At 43.2% G+C, this 18,425-nt stretch overlaps 1 protein-coding gene across 1 annotated transcript in view; it reads right to left on the bottom strand.

Annotated features, from left to right (window-relative positions):
• Positions 1-1,333: 1,333 nt before the first annotated feature.
• Positions 1,334-18,425, bottom strand: part of ITIH2 (inter-alpha-trypsin inhibitor heavy chain 2) — a 28,141-nt gene continuing 11,049 nt past the window's right edge. The window contains exons 8-21 of the mRNA XM_005494461.4: positions 17,679-17,807; positions 16,909-17,025; positions 15,541-15,709; positions 13,745-13,870; positions 12,524-12,705; positions 10,428-10,613; positions 9,331-9,470; positions 8,942-9,114; positions 7,765-7,899; positions 5,970-6,083; positions 4,121-4,319; positions 3,534-3,706; positions 2,552-2,663; positions 1,334-1,692 (exon numbers count right to left, since the gene is read on the bottom strand). Of these exons, the coding sequence (XP_005494518.1) occupies positions 1,545-1,692; positions 2,552-2,663; positions 3,534-3,706; positions 4,121-4,319; positions 5,970-6,083; positions 7,765-7,899; positions 8,942-9,114; positions 9,331-9,470; positions 10,428-10,613; positions 12,524-12,705; positions 13,745-13,870; positions 15,541-15,709; positions 16,909-17,025; positions 17,679-17,807 (2,103 nt within the window). The 3' untranslated portion in view covers positions 1,334-1,544. The remainder of the gene's footprint in view (positions 1,693-2,551; positions 2,664-3,533; positions 3,707-4,120; positions 4,320-5,969; positions 6,084-7,764; positions 7,900-8,941; positions 9,115-9,330; positions 9,471-10,427; positions 10,614-12,523; positions 12,706-13,744; positions 13,871-15,540; positions 15,710-16,908; positions 17,026-17,678; positions 17,808-18,425) is intronic.

The raw sequence follows: 18,425 nt of genomic DNA, 5'->3' as shown, positions 1-18,425 counted from the left end.
GCCTGTGAGATTTCACTATTAAGCTTGTCCACACTTCAACATGTACATTTGCATCTCTTTTTCTGGTACATTATTCATTAGCTTATTTATCTATCTTTTTAATTTTTATGCCCATCTGCTTAATTATCTTCTTAGAGAGATTATCAATGCCTTCCATTTTCTTTGATGTCAATTTGAAAAGGGACAATGAGCTTAGAGACAACCATCATTTCGGCCATTTTGATGACATGCCTTGTCCTTTGACCAGCTTGGCAATCATCTGACCCCCCTCCTGACCTTTGCATAATTACCTATCCAATTTCCTTATCACCATTCTCCCTTTCAGTTCCTAAAAGCAATATAGCTGTGGTCACTGTCAAAGTCATGGTGACCTTGTCAGGAATTCTTCTATTGCTCTAATAAGATAACCAATTAATCACTTATTCCTTTATCTCAATCTCAAGTAATTTCTAAAACTCCTGTTATGTCTTCTTTTTTGTTTTGACTAAATGTTAATTAACTTGACCAACTTTACCTCTTTTGCATTCACACTTAAAACAATAAAATATATCTGAATAGATTTATTCCTACATTTCATGTTCAGAAAGATCAGTTACTTTCCAGATTAATTTTCTTCCACTACTATGTACTCCTTAAACAAGCACAAAGTCTCAGGAAATTTTATGGAAGAAAATTCTGTGAAGTTAATCCACAAATAATTAATAATAATAATAAATACCAGAGTTTTTTTTTCTGAAAAAATTATGCTTCAGCTTGCTTTCAAGCTAAAGTTGGAGGATATTCTACCTGCCTCCCCTGTTGATTTCCTAAATCTTTCAAAAACTCCAGGAGAAACAGATGGACCATTCCTGGAGACCACTGGAGAAAACTATTACTGTCAAAAAAGTAAATTTGTTACAGATTTGTTCTTTTGGCATCCCTAACCCCTTCCTCTGCTTCTCAAACTTGCAGAAGTATGTTCCATAGTTTTCAGAGCAATTTGCCTCCTTACAAACACTGCCCCAATTTAAATCTATCAAGGACCAGTGCAGAATAGAGGCAGGAAATATCCACAGAACCATAGATTTATAAATGGTTTGGGTTAGAAGGGCTAGAGACCATCAAGTTCCAATCCCTTGCCAAGGGCAGGGATTCTCTCCAGTAGTCTGGAAACATAAAGGTGTAAGTATTAAATACATATTAAATATTATATTAATACATATTAAGTCTGGTTGTGTGTGTTACCCACACTGCAGGAGCTACAACACTGTTACACCTCTACTATGAAATGGAGATTAGAAAACAGTAGACATTTTTAATGGAGTTTACAGCCTATTAAATCAGACACAGCAAGTGAAAGTCACCTCCTCCAACCCAGCACATCACTTTATTACAGATTTAATTTCTCAGCAGGAAAAGAAGTTTACATGTCTTTGAAACCCCAATAAAACAAAACAAACAGTAGTGGGGTTGCCTCCAGTCACCCTGGTGTGACAGCTGCTGCTCGGAGGAGTTGTTTGGGCATGAAGGAGCGGATGGGAACTTTTTGTACTAAACTGGAGCATTCAGGGTTTCTTCATGAAGCTGTAGAGGTGGGGGACCAGGTAATCCCTGTAGTGGCCATCTATGAAGCCTTTGCCACTGTTGTGCACAAACCAGCACAGCACGTCAGTCCCCAGCACACGGTCTGTCCTGTAGTCCTTCTGCACACCCCTGCAGGGAGAGGACACCCAAAGGAGGGTCAAACACGGCAAAGAGACAGAGATACCCTGCTCTGTCAGAACCCAGGACATCTCTCTGGCTGTCCTGGATGGCTCGAGACCTTGCCAGGGGGCTCAGAGACCTTGGCACAGAGTCCAAGACCCCTGTGCCTTTGATCTTGACCCATGGAAAAAATTACCCAACCTTATATGAGGATTTACAAGCCATGAAAGTTTAAGTAGAATGATAGTGAATTTATCACCAGGTGAAAATGTAGAATTTTGGGGTTTTTAGAATGGGGGTCCAGGAGGCAAGATAGACTGGACATGCCCAGATTCCTCCTTCTTCTTGGCCTCCATCTTCTGGGTGATGGTGGCACTTTTGGATTGGTTTAGGGTAGAAGCTCACTGTCTAACATAGGTGATAGGTATTGGGAAATTATTGTAAATAATGTACACATCGTTTTTTTGCATAAAAAGACAACACTGTCCTCAAGGCAGTCAGAATGCCTCTGTCTGTCCTGCTGAGCAGACCTCAGCAGGCCAGAGAAAGAATGTTATAGATAAGAAATAATAAAAACCTTGAGAATGAGAATAGAAGAATCCTGACTCTTTCTTTGACTGCTGGGCTGGGTAAAAGAGACTTTCTAACATATCTTGGGGTCACTCTGACCAGCAGAAATTCTGTGACTTCTCCATATTGCTACTGTGGGGAGAGGTGTCTTACACCAGCAGGAAGTGGAAATAATCACAAAATGCAATTAATTTTACAGTTCTGTGAGCTCATGGGCCTATTCTGGAGGGTTCCAAGCTGGGCAGCTCCAAGGACAGAACTGATTCATAAGGAGAGCAATAAAGCACATGAATCCTACCTGGTAACAGTGAGCTTGTTGCCCTTCACTTCCATGATGGCTTGTGGTTTCTCTGGAGCTTGCCCAGGTGTTTGGTGGTGGATTGACACTTCTGGTTCAGACACAAACTGACCTGGACAGGGAGAGTTTAAAGCTGTTTGTGTGCCCTGACCTTTGAAGCTCCATGTCAGCTGCTGCCTGGCACTTTTGGAACATCAAACCAGCTCCAGCAGGCAAACCAATCCTGCATGGACCATGGGGTACTGTCACTAGATAATCAGGAAAACAACCTCTGCTCCTCAAAAGTTCTGCATGGGTCCAGGACTCAGAAGGTAGATTTGTCTTGTAAACTGAGGCTTTGTTTTGTTTTATACCTCTCCCAGAAAGGGCTGTCAATTTAGGGAAGAGCTGATTACATATGTTTGCACAGAAATCTCCTCAGAAAGTTTTGAGGAGTTTGTTTTGGTCTTTTTATTTTCAACATGCAGCAGTTTAGCCAGGCAGGGAAGGTCCTGCCTCAGTGTCACCAAGTCTAGTCAGGTTTGTTTTGAAAACACCCTCCCCAGCTGGAATAAGGAATAATTTCCTGGTCCCTGATGTTCCCCTATGTCCTTGGGGCTTCCAGGACATTATAGGAATTTCCCTATTCTCTTTTTGAATTATTTCCACAGCTTTTCCATCAGGACACAGACAGCAACAAATTGAGAGCATGAAGGTGTGCCGGGAGATGTTTAGGCTGGATATTAGGAAAAGGTTCTTCACTCATGGGGTTGGTTGGACAGTGGAAGAGGCTCCCCAGGAAGTCACAGCACTAAATTAAGTTAAGGAGCATTTGGAAAATGCTGTCAAGCACATGGTGAGATTCTTGGGAATGTTCTGTGCAAGAGTTGGACTCCTTTAAGGTCCCTTCCAACTCAGGATATTTTATGCCTGTGATTCTGTAAAATTCCTTCCAAGATCTAGCAAAACCCCTTCCTAGTGTCCCATGACCCCCAGCCCTTACCTATCAGCCCATGGGCTGCAGGAGAGAACTGGTTTTCTGGGGGAATGTAGATCCCCAGGAAATCAACATTCACTGGGTGTTTCTTCCACACACGGTGCAGCAAAACCATGAAGGACATCTCCTTCCCCACAGTAATGGTAACATTGCTTTCTCTCTTCACAGATATGAGGAGCCTGGCAGAGAGAGACCAAAAGGGCAGGGTCAGTTTAGCTGCCCACACATCAGCTGCCAGCCCCTTGAGATTCACCCATCCAGAACAATCCCACAGGGCTGGCAGATGTGTCAGAGGATCCATTAAAAGCCCTGAGCCTTGGGAGTGCTACCCAAAATTCTGCCAGGACAGTGCCTAATAAACAGACACTTCACTCCCATGCTAAGGCAACCTCATTTCCCCTGCAAATTTAAGTGAATACAGATTTTGGATGTGGTGCTGCTGCCTAAACAGTGCTCTAGGGTGTCCAGCATGGCTGAGAGCTGTTAACCTGCAGGGAAAACTCTCCTGGATGATGTGAGTCAAGGCATGGCAGGAACCCTGAGCATATCTCAAACAGAATTAGGTGGGAGCAGGTGAAAAATGCTCAACTCACTGTTTGCGGATGACGTGCCCCGTGTCAGCCCAGCTCAGTGTGATGGCATATGAGCCATCCTTCAGCGTGATCTTTTCCGTGCTTATCTCCACTTTCAGGCCTTTCTTTTGGAAATAAAACCCAATCTTGCCAAAGTATGTGTTGAGTTTCTTATTCTCTGCTTTCTTGGCCCCGACAAGCTGCCCATTGACCACAACTCCTGTGAAGAGCAGAGAAGGAAACGTTGCCTCAGTCTTGGAGCACTGCCTGGAGATTTGGAGTTCTGATCTCAACAGGGAGCACCATGAGATCAACAGAAACAGGAACCCTTCTGATGCCCTGTTTTTCTCATTTTTCCAGTCAAGAGAAGAGAATAATTTATTAAATTGCCTCCTGATGCTACTGTTCACCCCTGCCTGAATTCAGTCCATCCCTCTAGGTGTTCAGAGTTGCTGAGGACCCCACCGTGGGGCTCGGAGACCCTGGCACACAGCCCAGAGCACCTGGGGATTTGATTTGGACCCTTGGAACAAGTTACCAGCTTTGTATGAGGACATGAAAGTCACACAGGTTTGAATGGTGTAATAAATTATCACAGGATGAAAATGTAGATTTTGGGATTTTTGGTATGGGGATTACGGGGAAAAGATGGAGGAACTTGAGCGTGTCTAGTCTTTCTTTCTTCTTCTTGTTCTCAATTTTCTGCATTGATGTTGGCACTTTGGGATTGGTTTAGAGTAGAATCTGACTGTCTAATATAAGTGATAAGTATTGGGAATTAAGTGTAAATATGTTATATGAAGTTTGTAGTATAAAAGGACAACATCACCTTGGGGGCGGTCAGAGTGCCTGTGGCTGCCCTGCTGAGCAGAAAGAAAATCTAGTAGATAAGAATTAATACAACTTCAAGACCAAAAACTGAAGAGTCCAGACTCGTTCTTCAGCTGCGCGGGCCAAAACAGAGACATCCTGCAAATCTCAGGGCAGCAATTATCAACCAGCTACCTGAGACATCTCTTAGCACAATAATCTGGTGGGAATTACTGTTAGATCTTGCTGGGATGGGAGCAAAAGCCCTTCATGTGTAGTGTAAGGGATACATAGGACAAGAGGAAGTGGCCTCAGGTTGTGCCATGGGAGGTTTAGATTGGATATTAGGGAAAGTTTCTTCACTGAAAGGGTGGTCATTGGAACAGGCTGCCCAGGGAAATCGTGGAGTCACCATCCCTGAAAATGCTCAAAAATCCTGTGGATGTGACGCTTGGAGACACGTTTTCTTGGTGGGGTTGGCAGTGCTGGGTTAAAACTTGGACTTGATAAACTTTATGGTCTTTGCCAACTCCAGCTGTCCCATTATTCCATGATCTTGGCTCCTTTCCCTGTGTTGGGCCATCCTCACAGTGAAAGGTTTTCCCCAGTAGCTCACTTCTACTCTGAGTTTCACCTTGTTTCTGCAGCCTCTTGTCGCTTAGCTGTGTACCTTGGAGATGTGCAAGGCTTCACCTCCTGATCATTTGGTTGATAATACCAACAAGACCCACCACGGATCCACCACTTCTTTTCCTAAGTTTGACCAAACCCAGCTGTCTCAGCCTCTCCCTCTCTGTCCTTCGCTCCAGCCCCAAAATCATCTTGAGGGCCACCACTGAATTCAGCCCAGTTTGTCAGCGTCTCTCCTGTACTGGCAAGGCCCAAACTAGACACAATACCCCAGATGTGGAGGGAAACAACCATTTTCCTCAGCTTGCTGCTCACACTCCTGCCAGCACACAGTCCCCCCTGTAGGCAATTCCCCTGGTGCTTCCAAACACCTTTCAGACCCAAAAGAAGAAGGTTGTGCTGCAAAATAAGCCACATTTTACTCCCTTACCAGTGCCAGGGTCAGAAACCAAGTTTAGGATCTTGCCAGGCTCCGAGTTGATGTTGAAGCAGATGTTCCTCTGGCTCTTAGGCAGGTGTATGGTGAAATGTGGGTCATTGTCCACTGAAACACACAAACAAACAAGTGTGAGAAGCAGGTCAGCACCTGCACTGGAGGGGAGAGACACAAAAGCTTTTCAAAAGGATTTTGAAACACTTTTTGGGATTCCTCATAGTAAAATGGTCTCTTTCCACCCTAAGTTCTCAGATGCTCCTCACAAAAGGCTCTCAGACATTTCCCCCTCATACAATTCCCTGGTTTAAGGGAAGGAAATGACATTCCTGGTTTGAGAGCTGCCAAATGCAGCGATGCCAGGTTAAAACACATCCTGCCTACTAATCCCACTGAGGAATACAATCCAGGACTGGTTCTCACAGTATATTTAACAACCTGTAAAAAATCACTTATTTTTAAAATTTTAAAAGTTTAGTAGTAATAAAATGGTTATAAAAATAGTAATACAATTAGAGTAATAATAATTTGGACAATTTGGATTAGGATAATATGAGACAATAGAGACAGAGAGTTATGGATGTCATGGTACCTTTTCTGGCAAAATAAGCACAAAAAAGGACACACATTAACAGAGGATTAACCTTTAAGAGCAATAACCTGTTGCATATTCACACACTTCACACATGATGCATAAATTCCATTCAAACACAAGATTCTGTCTGGTCAGTGACAGCTTCTTCCTCTGAATCCCAACAGTGCCTTTGAGGCAGTAAGAAGTTCATTTCTCCTGATAATGGGGCAATACATTCTTTTTCTCTGAAAGATTCAGGTGTCCTGTGGCTGCTATCTCACTGCGAGTCCTTTCTTTAAAAAAAGTATCTTACATAGCATAGTTTCTATTTTAATTTTTTTATAACCTAAAACTACATTTAAGAGATTACTTACGAAAATTAATACAGCATTACTTTCTAACACAACACATACAACATTCATTTGAATATTTGCGAGAAGCCAACCATAAAATATGCATTTTTCACACAACCTGATAGGATTGGGCCCCTCAGAAATTCATATACCCCAGCTCCTGCTGAGTTGGTGGTGTCTAGCATTTCCCTGTGCTGAGAAGGAGTTTGAGAGCTCTTTGTGAAATCACTACATAAATACACACATCTCACAGAGAGTTATTGTAGCAATGCCGTGTTTATGGGCAGTGGTTCTCACAGCTGCCTTGCTCAAATAAACTGCCACTAAACTGTGGCAAAGGCCCAAGAGTTAACAGGAGCCATCAGTCACCAGTGCACTCAGAGATTTTTATCTGCCACGGAACATTTATCTGCCATTTACAACTGCAGTAACTCCACAATGGCTTTCATCTGTCATTTACAATGGAGGCAACTTTGCTACTGCAGAGAAGCTAAAATTGAGCTCAGCAAACAGCCCCAGCCTCTGGGAAGCACACACGAGGAGCTTATGAGGTCACTTAGATACTTTAGATCCTATTAGCATCCAAAATAGTTTCATCCTTGTCGCTTACAGCATATTTTTACAGGTTCATCTATTCTAAACCAAAATTACTCCATGATTTATGAAGAAAAAGCTTGGGTTGGAAGGGACCTTAAAGAATATCTTGTTCCAAGCCCCCTGCCAGGGACAGGGACACCTTCCATTACACCAGGCTGCTCAAATCCCATCCAGCTCAGCCTGAAACACTTCAGGGATGGTGGTGAGTGATTAGGGGATGAGTGTTGATGTGTCTGGTGCTCTTGGTAGAGAAATGCTGTGGTTTTACCTCTGTTGATTGTCAGAGAGGACGTAGGTGAGCCCCTTTGCTCAGGCATGAAGCTGAGTGGCACAGCTGTGGCATTGGCCCATGGTGGGATCCCTTTGTTGTTAATGGCTGCATTTGGAGTTAATCCCAGGGTTCCTGTTAGAACACAGTCACAATTAGTGTTCTGTTACTGCTGACATATTTAACAGTGTAAGTTTTAGAACATCTGCAGTAGATCAAAGCTTGATGTTGTTATACCAATAAAAAGCAGGTGCAACACCATTTACAATGGATTTGTGTAAAAATTTGTCATAAGGTTGGATTTGCTCCAGTGTCTTCACCAATGAAATATGACTTATGAGGGTAGATAGCTCACCATAAGTTAGCAGTGAAAAAATGGAGCCTGGCTTTTTATCTCTCATTCATGAGAGCAGCTCCCACTTTAGCAAAGCCTCCAAGGTAAGGCCTGAAGTGTTTTGCCAATAAAAAAAGCTGACTTTTAAAAACTTGGCACATGGTAAAATCTGACTAGGGTCCTGAATTTGAGGTGCCTGAAAAAAGACAGGGCTCTTCCTGCATGCTCTGGGATGACCCATGTGAATAAAGGTTTCAGAAAAGAGCAATAATTTAATATCTGTGACCATGTTCCTCCTTCCATGATGAAGACAGGACAAAGTAACTTGTCCTGTCTCTCTCCCATTCAGTTCATAAAGCAACATGATCTTAAACAATCCATGAAACTTGGTTTGTTTGATGTGCTGGGCTGACATTCACATCTGCTGACCCTGCTCTGAAGAGGAGTAAGGGGAAAGAGGAGTTATCATCTTATTGCAAAGCTCCCATACCTTCTCAGTGATTACTGATGGGCATCTCCTCACAGCACAGCCAACAAACTCCAAGTCACTCCTCACCCAGCTAACCCAGTCTTTTATAGCACTTATCCTTATTGGACACCGTTGTGGCCTGTTAAGGGCAGGCCTGTTCCTAATCTTTGGTGATTCTACAGCTGCAACTCCTCAGGAGTGACATTACTTTCTGCACTATCTTTATTTTCTTACATTCTATCCCTCTACAGAGCTGGGGGAGAATAGCAGGGCTGAAGATTGAACAGGTCACATCTCTGTCAGCATCTTTATCCTTGTTTCCCTAATTCAGATCAACATGAGAGACACAGTAATGGTCGGAGTGAGACACTGACCTGGGCAGCAGCCCTTCCTGGGGTCTTTGGGCTGGTCTGCCAGCATTATCTCATCCTTCTCAGCATTCTCTATCAGCATGGCCGTGAAGGGGGTGACGATGTGATGGTCCAGAGACATCTGCAGGATGGATTTGGTGATGTTCCTCTTCAAAGCTGCGGTGGGGGCTGCGTTTCTGGGAGGAAACAGGAGCAGAACTCCTGGTTAGCAGCTCTACAGGGCAGCTGCCAGGGCAATTCTGTCATGGAGGGGTCACAGAGCCAAGAGGAAAGGCTGAGGGGGTTAATCCTGAGCTGTTCCATGGCTCTCACTCAGGCCCCATAAGGTGAATCCCCATCATTTCATTCCCTCAGCCCCACAGCCAGGCCTGTCTGAGCACATTGCTCCTCACCTCTCTGCCATCATCTGGTTCACAGTCAGATAGGCCCACAGCTTCCTGGTGAAGTCAGGATCTGCATATCTGTCCTTCTTCATGAATCCATCCAGCTCTTCAACATCTCTCAGGGTTTCCAAGACGAGCTCTGCATTTGCCTGTGCAGAGAGAGAAAAAGATAAAGGATGGGAGCCAGAAGAACAGGGTGCCTGGAATTCCCCTCTTGGTTGGGTTTAAGGACCCATTCTGGCCCTGCCCGTGGTCAGTTCCAGATCAGAAAGTCCCAGCACTGTTGGCCTGACTGCAATGGAGAGGGAAGGTGTATCAGGAGGTCCTTCTGCTAAAGACACTTCTGTGGCAGTGGTTAAAGTAGTTCAAGGAGCTGTTAGCAGTAGCCCAAGAGGTGCAACCTCATGCCAAAAGAGGCTCTTGACAGAGCTCTGTAATCCTCTCCTCAGGCTTTTTCACATCCAGTTCTACTGAAGAACACCAACCACACTCTACTTTCTCACACAGAGCCTTGGACTGCACTGTGCTTTGGCAGGAAAAAATACTGAAGATGGTTGGGTTTTTTCCGACAGCTGACAAATGATAACTCCTAAGCCCTGTAAGAGTGCAGATAATACTGCTCCTCCTCAGAAAGAAGGGTCTCAATGTAATATTCCCATCCCACCCCACTCCACCTGGAAAAGCAGACCTGAAAACATAGGGAAAGGCTCATCACACATAATATACACACATAAAAGGGCAGTGCTAGGACTTGATATGCTGTAGATCCACCACTTGAACTCCCTGAGGGTGGGAAGTTCCGTCATGAAACGAGTTACCTTAGGGGATCCCTCCTGCATCTCCACAACGCATGAAGGAAAATCCATACTTTTGTCTGGATTTAATCTTTTTGGTACATTTATCAGCAACAAGTTCCTCTGGCAGGCTGCAGGAAGTGGCTGTGCTCGAAGCTATTGTGAAACACTATTGGAAAAACCTCCCCATCCAGACCCCAAGAGGACAAAACCCTCCACTGGGCATTAACCTTCAGCAGAGACACTGCCCACAGGAGGGAATGGAGCAGCCCAAACGCCCTGGGCAGGTGTCCCAGGGACACCTTCACTCACTGCAGTCGCGGTGACGATGCTCTCCAGGTGCTGCAGGTTCTCTGTGTCCACCTTCCCAGCCACCACGATCTCTGAGCCACCAAAGTAGTTGTGGAAGCTGCTCTGGGTGACATCTGACACTGACTCCTGGGGGTAGTTGAACTGAATCTTCCTCAGGAGTGGGGTGGAGACCTGGTTGTAGAAGTTCTGAGGGGAAAGGAGGCAGAGAAGTGAGTTTGAAGTGATTCTCCTCCACAGGCCACTCTTACTGAAAGGACAGTGGGATACAAAACCTGGAGCCCTGTGGGATCCCAGGATTTGAATCCTGGGATGCAGGGCCCCCGGGACCACCCTTGGGGGGCCCGGGAGTCCTGGAATGTTGCCAGAAGTGTCTGGTGGCAGGACTTTGACCCTACACGGGAGACGACACCTTTATGAAGATAAGAGGGCTTCACCGGGGTGAAGGGTGGAAAGATTAGCTAATTAGAGGGTAAGAAACAGGGTTTAGGACTTATGTACAGGGGGGTTTAGAGGAGCAAGATGGAGGAATTGGGGTGTGTCCTGCCCTCCTTCTTCTTCCTCCTCTCCTCCATCTTCTTTGGTGATGGTGGCACCTTTCTATTGGTTATTACTAAGAGTACACCGGGTTATAAGAATAGATGGTATTGGGGAAAAATGATAAATATTGTATACGTAACTAGGGGTATAAAGATACGTGGCGGTCCGTGGGACGGCACAGTGTGCCCATGGCTGACTGCTGAGCGGATCTTTGTTAGGCTGAAAGAACATTTTTTAGATAAACAATTAATAAACATAAAACCAGAAAGAAGAACTGAAGCCTCTTCTTGTCCTTTGATACGCGGGCTGCGTCAAGGCCACCTCCGGGCCACCTCCGGGCCTCCCAGGCCCCTCAAACAGCCGAGATAAACCGGACAGAGCCCTAAGGAGCAAGAGGGAATTTCTGTCACCATCATATTTTCTGAAAAATCCTCTTTGCCCAGGATTCTCCTACTGGGAAGCTGAGAAGCCTCAGAGTAAAAGGAAAACAATATTATCTCATTTGCTTCTCCTGTGTTTTGCTGCTTTGGAATGTGGTTGGAAATTGTTTTTACTTAATGACCAGTCATGATCAGGCTACGTCAGGACTCTGGAAGAGAGAGTCATGAGTTTTGACTCATTCTTTGTGGCCTTCTGTCTTCTGTCTGTATCCTTTCTCTATTCTTCAGTATAGTTTTAGTATAGCATAATATATAATATGTAACATAATGTAACGTAATATAATATGTAATATAATATGATATAATATGTCATATAATATGTAATATAATATAATGTAATGTAATGTAATTGCATAAAATAATAAATTAATCTTCTAAGAACATGGAATCAGATTCATAATTTCCTCCTTCATCCTGGGGACCCAGCAAATACCACAGATTTCCTCCTCATGTTGAATGCAGATTTCTTCATACCTGGCACACTTTTAAGGGGGTACAGCAAGAATATCTGGTCCAAGTCTGGTGAAAGTCAAAGGATGGTCAGAAGTCCATGGGTTATGTTGTTCTCAGACCTAAAAGTCTTGAGCACAGATGTGTGTGGGCCTGAATCCCTCCTCAAGATGGTCAGCTTTGGGCTATTGCATAAAACACACAGCTACTCTTCCACCTAATTTTTGTATAGATGGTGAAATCAGGGGACAGTAACAGTATAAGGGTGTCAGAGTTTGATCAGCAGCAATTCCTGCTCACTGATTTAGAGCCAGAGGTAGAGTTGACTTTTTCTTGCACTGGCTAAATCTGGATTATCATTGAGCATTTATATGTAGGGTTTTCGTTAGTGATGAAATGGCCTAAAGTAACATCCAAGCCTTAATTTTAATTCAGAAAGTATTTCTCTATAGTCAAGGCTGTTGTATAGAATATAAATCTTACACAAGGAAGTAAAGTATGTGTTATAGACATTACTAAAACTGTAACTAGGACCATTTAAACTGTAATATGATTGATATCTTGCAGGACTCTCCAGAAAAAATGATGGGTTTTGAGAACTTCTTGCTAGTGGAGCTACAGCTGTGAACAGAATAGAAGAGTTTCAGAGGCAATGAGACAGAAACTCACCTTCATTTGGAGAGAAGTCTCCTGGTTTCCAAAAATCCTGTGGGCCATGCCGCGGTTGTCGGTTGCGATCCTCTGCAGGAAATCGTAATCCACATCAAACCCAATCCCGAGGCAGAAGAGAGAGAACTCATCCTTGATGCTCTGCTTCACGTTCTTCTGGATGGTTGTCAGCTTCAGCTCACCTTGGAGACACAGAAAGGGTGACATTCACCTGAGCAACAGGAAAGTCTCCATCAAGGTGAGCACGTTCCTGCTCTCCCTGTGTCTCTGGATATCAGGGAAATCCAGACAGCAAGCTCAATGCCAGATCTCCATTGCCTATAATATGCAATATAATATAATGTAATGTAATATAATTACATAAAATAATAAATTAGCAATGTTTAAAATTCTCCTGGATAGAGATTAACAAAGCGTTTGCACTGAAGACAATCTTTTTGGACAGTTTTTTTGATATCTGATATGTTTTCATTGTACATCCAGGGCTCTTAGTCTCTTTCAATCCTAGAGGGATTTGAAATTTTAGAACATCTGGAGTTGTCCCAAAATTAGTGGTTCAAGCTCTGTGCAAATTGAGACATCCCCATGAAGACTTTATTTTGTTTCTCATACTTAAGATGTTCTCTGTCATCATTGGGATGACAGAGAACATTCAGGCTTACTTTAATGGCAGATTTTTGGATATGATATCTTCAAGTCAGCAATTGTTTTGACCTGTACCAAATCCAATCCAAATTAATTTGCTTTCTTCTCTCTTTTTCTGCTTTTGATGTTATGCTTGTGACTCCACAGATCTGTGTGGGCTAAGCTCATAGGAAGTGGAAATTTTTGTACAATCACAGGATCATAGAATGGTTTGTGTTGAAAGGAACTTCAGAGATCATCCAGTTCCAACCCCCTTGCTATAGGCAGGGACACTTTCCACTAGTGCAGGTTGCTCAAAACCTCAATTTCTCTGAGGATGTTTTGATTACCTGTCCTACAGGACTTGTGCACTTCTGTAAATTGCAAAAAAATCATAACCTGCACAACAAGCTGCTCATCTTTCAAAAGCTTCTGTGCAAAGCCCCATGGCAGTTCTAGAAATTGGTAAAAGGGCAGCAGAAGGCATTGGAAGAAAGATGAATAGAATTTTTTTAACTTACTGCCAAATTGTCTACTTTTTGCTTTCCTCAGGCTTACCCCACCAGCCTTTCTTCTCACCCAAAGCAGGACCCTTACCTACTGTTGGGTCTCCATCAGATACCAGTACAATCATGGAAACTGAGTTTGGGTCCAGCATGCCTAAACTTTTGGCTTCGTTCAGGATGAAAGTGGCTCGGAGAAGAGCTTCATTGATATTTGTGCCTGTCAAAGACATAATGAAGAAAACATTGAATCCAGATCAGTTTTAAGATTCTAGTGGAGTTAAGAGGGACAAGAGCTGAGATCAAAGCAGCAAAACCCCTCCTTTCTGATGTTTAGGTACACCTTTCTGCACTCTGGTTCCCTTTTTCATCCCAGGCTGTCACCTTCATGAGGATCCTCCACTCTCCCTCACTAATTCCAGTGTGACCCTTCGTGGTGTTGGGAACTCCTTGGTGTGGGAAGAATTATTGGGTTTACTTCCTGTTCTGGCCATCAGCCCATTCCTTGGACAAGAAGAGGAGTATGTTTGCTGAGCTTATCAAAGATTTGATTTGTGACACAAAAGGAGCAGAGTAAGAAATCAGGATGAGAGGAACAGAAACCTGAAGGCTGAGCAGTCAGAAAATAGGTTGGGGTGTTTTTTTTGTTTGTTTATCTGTTTGGGTTGGGTTTTTTTGGGGTTTTTTTTGTTTGTTTGGGTTTTTTGTTTGTTTTTTTTGTTTGTTTGTTTGTTTGTTTAAGAAAGAAAAATCAGCAGCTCCAAAGACAAGATAATAAAATGCTGCATTTAAACTGGCTTTGCTGGATGGGAGCTGATCTCTAAGCTTATCTGTCAATTCTTTTGGGGTAACAGTCACTCATATATAGAGCTTGGTTTCCTATTTCCAACACACTGATGATTTTGGACAAGTCCATAACTTCATGTTCATTGTAGTGAAAACTTCTGGAGATGAATGTGCCACAGCACCAGAAAGCTCTGATGTTTGGGAGAGTCTCTCCACACTGATGCACAAATAACTGAATAACAAATCCAGAACTGCACTTCAGAGAGTGGCAGATTAAAATCATCATAAACTCATTCCAAAGACCTGTGCAGATGAAAAAGGCATCTGTCCTTGTTTATCAGACAGGGAATGAAGGCACAAAAAGGATAAACAGTTTGCCCACATGGCATTTAGTATCTCATTGAATCTTTAAGGCTGGAAATGGCCTCTAAGATCGAGCCCAACCATTAACCCCAGTCCACCACTGAACCATGTCCTTAAATTTCTGCAGCTGTTTCTTGTAGGATTTGTGGCCCAGCCCCTTCCCCAGCTCTGTTGCCCTTCTCTGGACATGCTCCAGCCCCTCAATGTCCTTCCTGCTGAGAGGGGCCCAAAACTGAACATGGGACAGGAGGTGTGGGCTCACCATGCCCAGCACAGGGAGGGTCACTGGCTGGTCCTGCTGGCCACACAAGTGCTGATTCCAGCCAGGACACCATTGGCTTTCCTGGCCACTGGGCACACTGCTGGCTCGTGTTCAGCTGGCTGCCAGCCCAGGAAAAATGATTGTGGTTCCCTGCTTAGGGAATGTTTCATCTGCCTGTTCATCCAGGCCTGTGAGATAGACTTCATCTTTCAGTGGTGTTTGGGATCTCTGAGGTGGGAGGTAAAATATATTAAAGGCAGCTGTTCTGTGGTCTGTGTTCTATCTGCTATAGAAGGAAATGCAATCCCATCTTCTAATACAATAAACTGCCATTCTTGCTCTTCTTTTAAGCATGTTTTTTCTGTTTTGGGAATCAGACTCTGTTTTTTAGGAATACTCTGACAGCCTGAAGGCTGTCTGAGCCACCCATTCCTGTGACATGCAAGTTCTGTGAGCACCCTGCAACCAAAACCTCATACCCCCGTTGGGATGGATTGTCTGGATGTACTTCTTGGCATCTTCCACCTGTGCTGGGGTGGCTGAGACCAGATTGTCCCTCCAGCAGCGGACGTTGTGGTTGAAGTCGATCAGGGAGAACTGGTCAGCAGCACGGAGCTCACTCAGGATTGCCTTCATGGCCTCGATGGTCTGGGAGAAGTTTAAGAGAAGACAGGTTTATGCTTCCTGCTTATGAAAGCCTCTTCTTAACTTGTGACCACAGGAAAATATAAGCCTATGAGCAATGAGCACATGAGCACTGAAATCCAAGTTAGAATCTGCGATCCAAATCTCTCTTTTAAAAATTTTTTTTGCACTTCTTGCATAATGTCAAAATTTTCACCAAAGAAACACAGAATAATTGCAATTAGGAAGGATAAATCCATGGCTCAACTTGCAATTAGGAAGGATAAATTCATGGTTCTTGCTTAACTCCTGCTAACACAGAGTGAAGTGAAAGGGAGAAACATTTGTGGTTCAGGAGAGAGCAACTGCTGGGCTCGGCTCAGGAGACTTAGCTCTGTCTGCAATGCAGTTGTTTCAGGCTGGCTAACATCTCTTTGAAGATGTGTGATTTAAACAAGTGACAATTAACCTGTATCCCAGTCTTGCAGCACTGATTTCCCCAAGGAAGCAATCTGCCAAGCCTTACTGTTGTGCTCTGAAGGAAATTCAAATACACCTGGATGATCCCCAGCTAATGTTTGTCCAGTCAGTTCTTAAAACCCTTCAGTGACACGTGATATACAATCTCCCACACTCCTCACTCAGACCTACAGGGTTTTCCCTAACATCTGAGATAAACTTCTCCTGCTGCAAATCCATCTGATTCCATCTGATTCTACCCTGTCTGGACATGGAAGCGAGTTGATGAGTTTCCCTTTCAGAAAAATTGTTTGCATATTTGGAGGCTGATTATCTTTCTTGAAGCATTTTCTCTTGCAGACTAAAATATCTTATTTTAACATTTTTTTCCCCTTTATGGGTTATGTTGTCTAAACAATCCTTAGTGGTCTTTAGAGGGCTGTCAACAATTCATCCATGTTTGGAAAGCAGGGATGAAGAATCCCCATTGAGACTTTCCCAGGATTCAGTATGGAGCATTAGAGAAAAAGGGGGTCAGAGCCTTTGCAAAATATCTTGTGATCTGTCCTTTAAAATTTAAATTCAGAGTTAAACCATGGAAGAAGCATTATAAGTAATGGGGTAAAATCATGAAGTCCTTGGTTCCAAATACTCTCCAAATTAAACTGCTAATTTTACATGCCAATGTGGTTCAGAAGTGCATGGTAAAGCACATGGGGAAAGTTGGCAGGACATTCATTTTGCAACAGAGGTCAAACACTTACCTGTTTCATTTTTAGTCCCCACATGGAGCCACTAACATCTATAACAAATAAAATGTTTTTGGGCAGTGGATCAAGATTTTCCGGAGCAAAGAAGTGAATAAAATAGCCATTAAAAATCTGTAAAATAAAATAAAAAAATCCCATTGAAATGAGCTACAGTGAAGATTTCAGAAAACTCAAGACAGCAACAGAGCAGAAAATTCTTATTTTCTTAATGAGCTAATTATTTTTCCCTTTTGTCTCTTTCTCTTCTTTATTGGCCAGTTCTAACTTTCATCTCTGCACGTCTCTGTAGCCTTACACAATTTTTACTCAATAAAGGCAGAGCCTAGTTCTCAAACAACTTCTATGCCCTGGCACAGGGAGGAATGAAAAATGCTTTGAAAAAGACTGTTCTGCCTGTAATAATTCAACCTCATAACTCAGCTTCATGTTAACATAAAAATAGTGATGTTCTGATAGTCTCCTTGTGATGTATTGGTACAGCATCCAATGACTCCATCCTCTGATTCTACATTAAATCACCAGAGTGCTGCCAGGTATAAAGACATTGGCTTTTGGACATGACAGGAATCTTCTCCTGCTGTATGTAAGCCTATGTCTTAGTCATAAATTAAATAAATCCATTCTGCCCACTTAAAATCCCTCTGTTCTTTCAATTGGATACAGAGCTTGTCCTCATGCTTATTTCCCTGAAGGATGAAGTTTAGCACAGTGTGCTGAAGGACAGCAATTCCTTTATTCACAATTCTCTGAGCAGCCACACTTACTTCCAGCTCTCCCCCCGTGGTCTCTCTGTTCACATCGTACTGCACCACAAAATTTCCATCCACGGCCGTGGACGAGCACTTGGGGCATTTTCTCTGCTGATCCATTGTTGGCTTGAAGGAAACGTGAGCCTTGGGATGAGGAGAGACCATCAGTCAGCGAGATGTTGTGGGAGAGGGGGTGCTTGGCACAAAGAGGCTCCACATCTTCATAAATTGTCTGATTTTCAGTGATTTCATGCTTTCATTATTTGTGGAAAATGAACTTTGTCACTTCAGAAGAAAAACAGCACTGAGGTTTGCCTGGATATGTTGATTCAGTAGTAGCAACTGTGACACAAATCACACGACCCATCTACAGCACCAAAATTTCAACTAGAGCTGGGCAAACCACTTCTATTAAGCAACACATTGGGTTTTATTAACATTCTATTAGTTGAAACTATCCATAATTTTATCAACATTTTTAATAGGTTTCTAATTGACTTTTTTTCCCCCAGACAAAGAGGATTGCCATTTGTCTGTGAATTGAGTAGTAGGAAACATTTTTGTTAGTCATGTGATTGATTATGAAGACTTTATGGTATTTTTTTCTGTTTTAACTGCATAACTTGAAATTGCCTGAGAAGACTTAATATAGACACATAGTACCTCTGAAATAATTTGCTAAACTAGAAATGGAGGTGAATTTGAATATCAGGAAACAATACTGTCTGGCATATTGCTATGGAATTAAAGACACATTTTGCC

The sequence above is a fragment of the Zonotrichia albicollis genome, chromosome 4 (assembly GCF_047830755.1).
Source record: "Zonotrichia albicollis isolate bZonAlb1 chromosome 4, bZonAlb1.hap1, whole genome shotgun sequence".
Taxonomy (NCBI): domain Eukaryota; kingdom Metazoa; phylum Chordata; class Aves; order Passeriformes; family Passerellidae; genus Zonotrichia; species Zonotrichia albicollis.
This window is presented reverse-complemented; position numbering and strand designations above follow the sequence as displayed.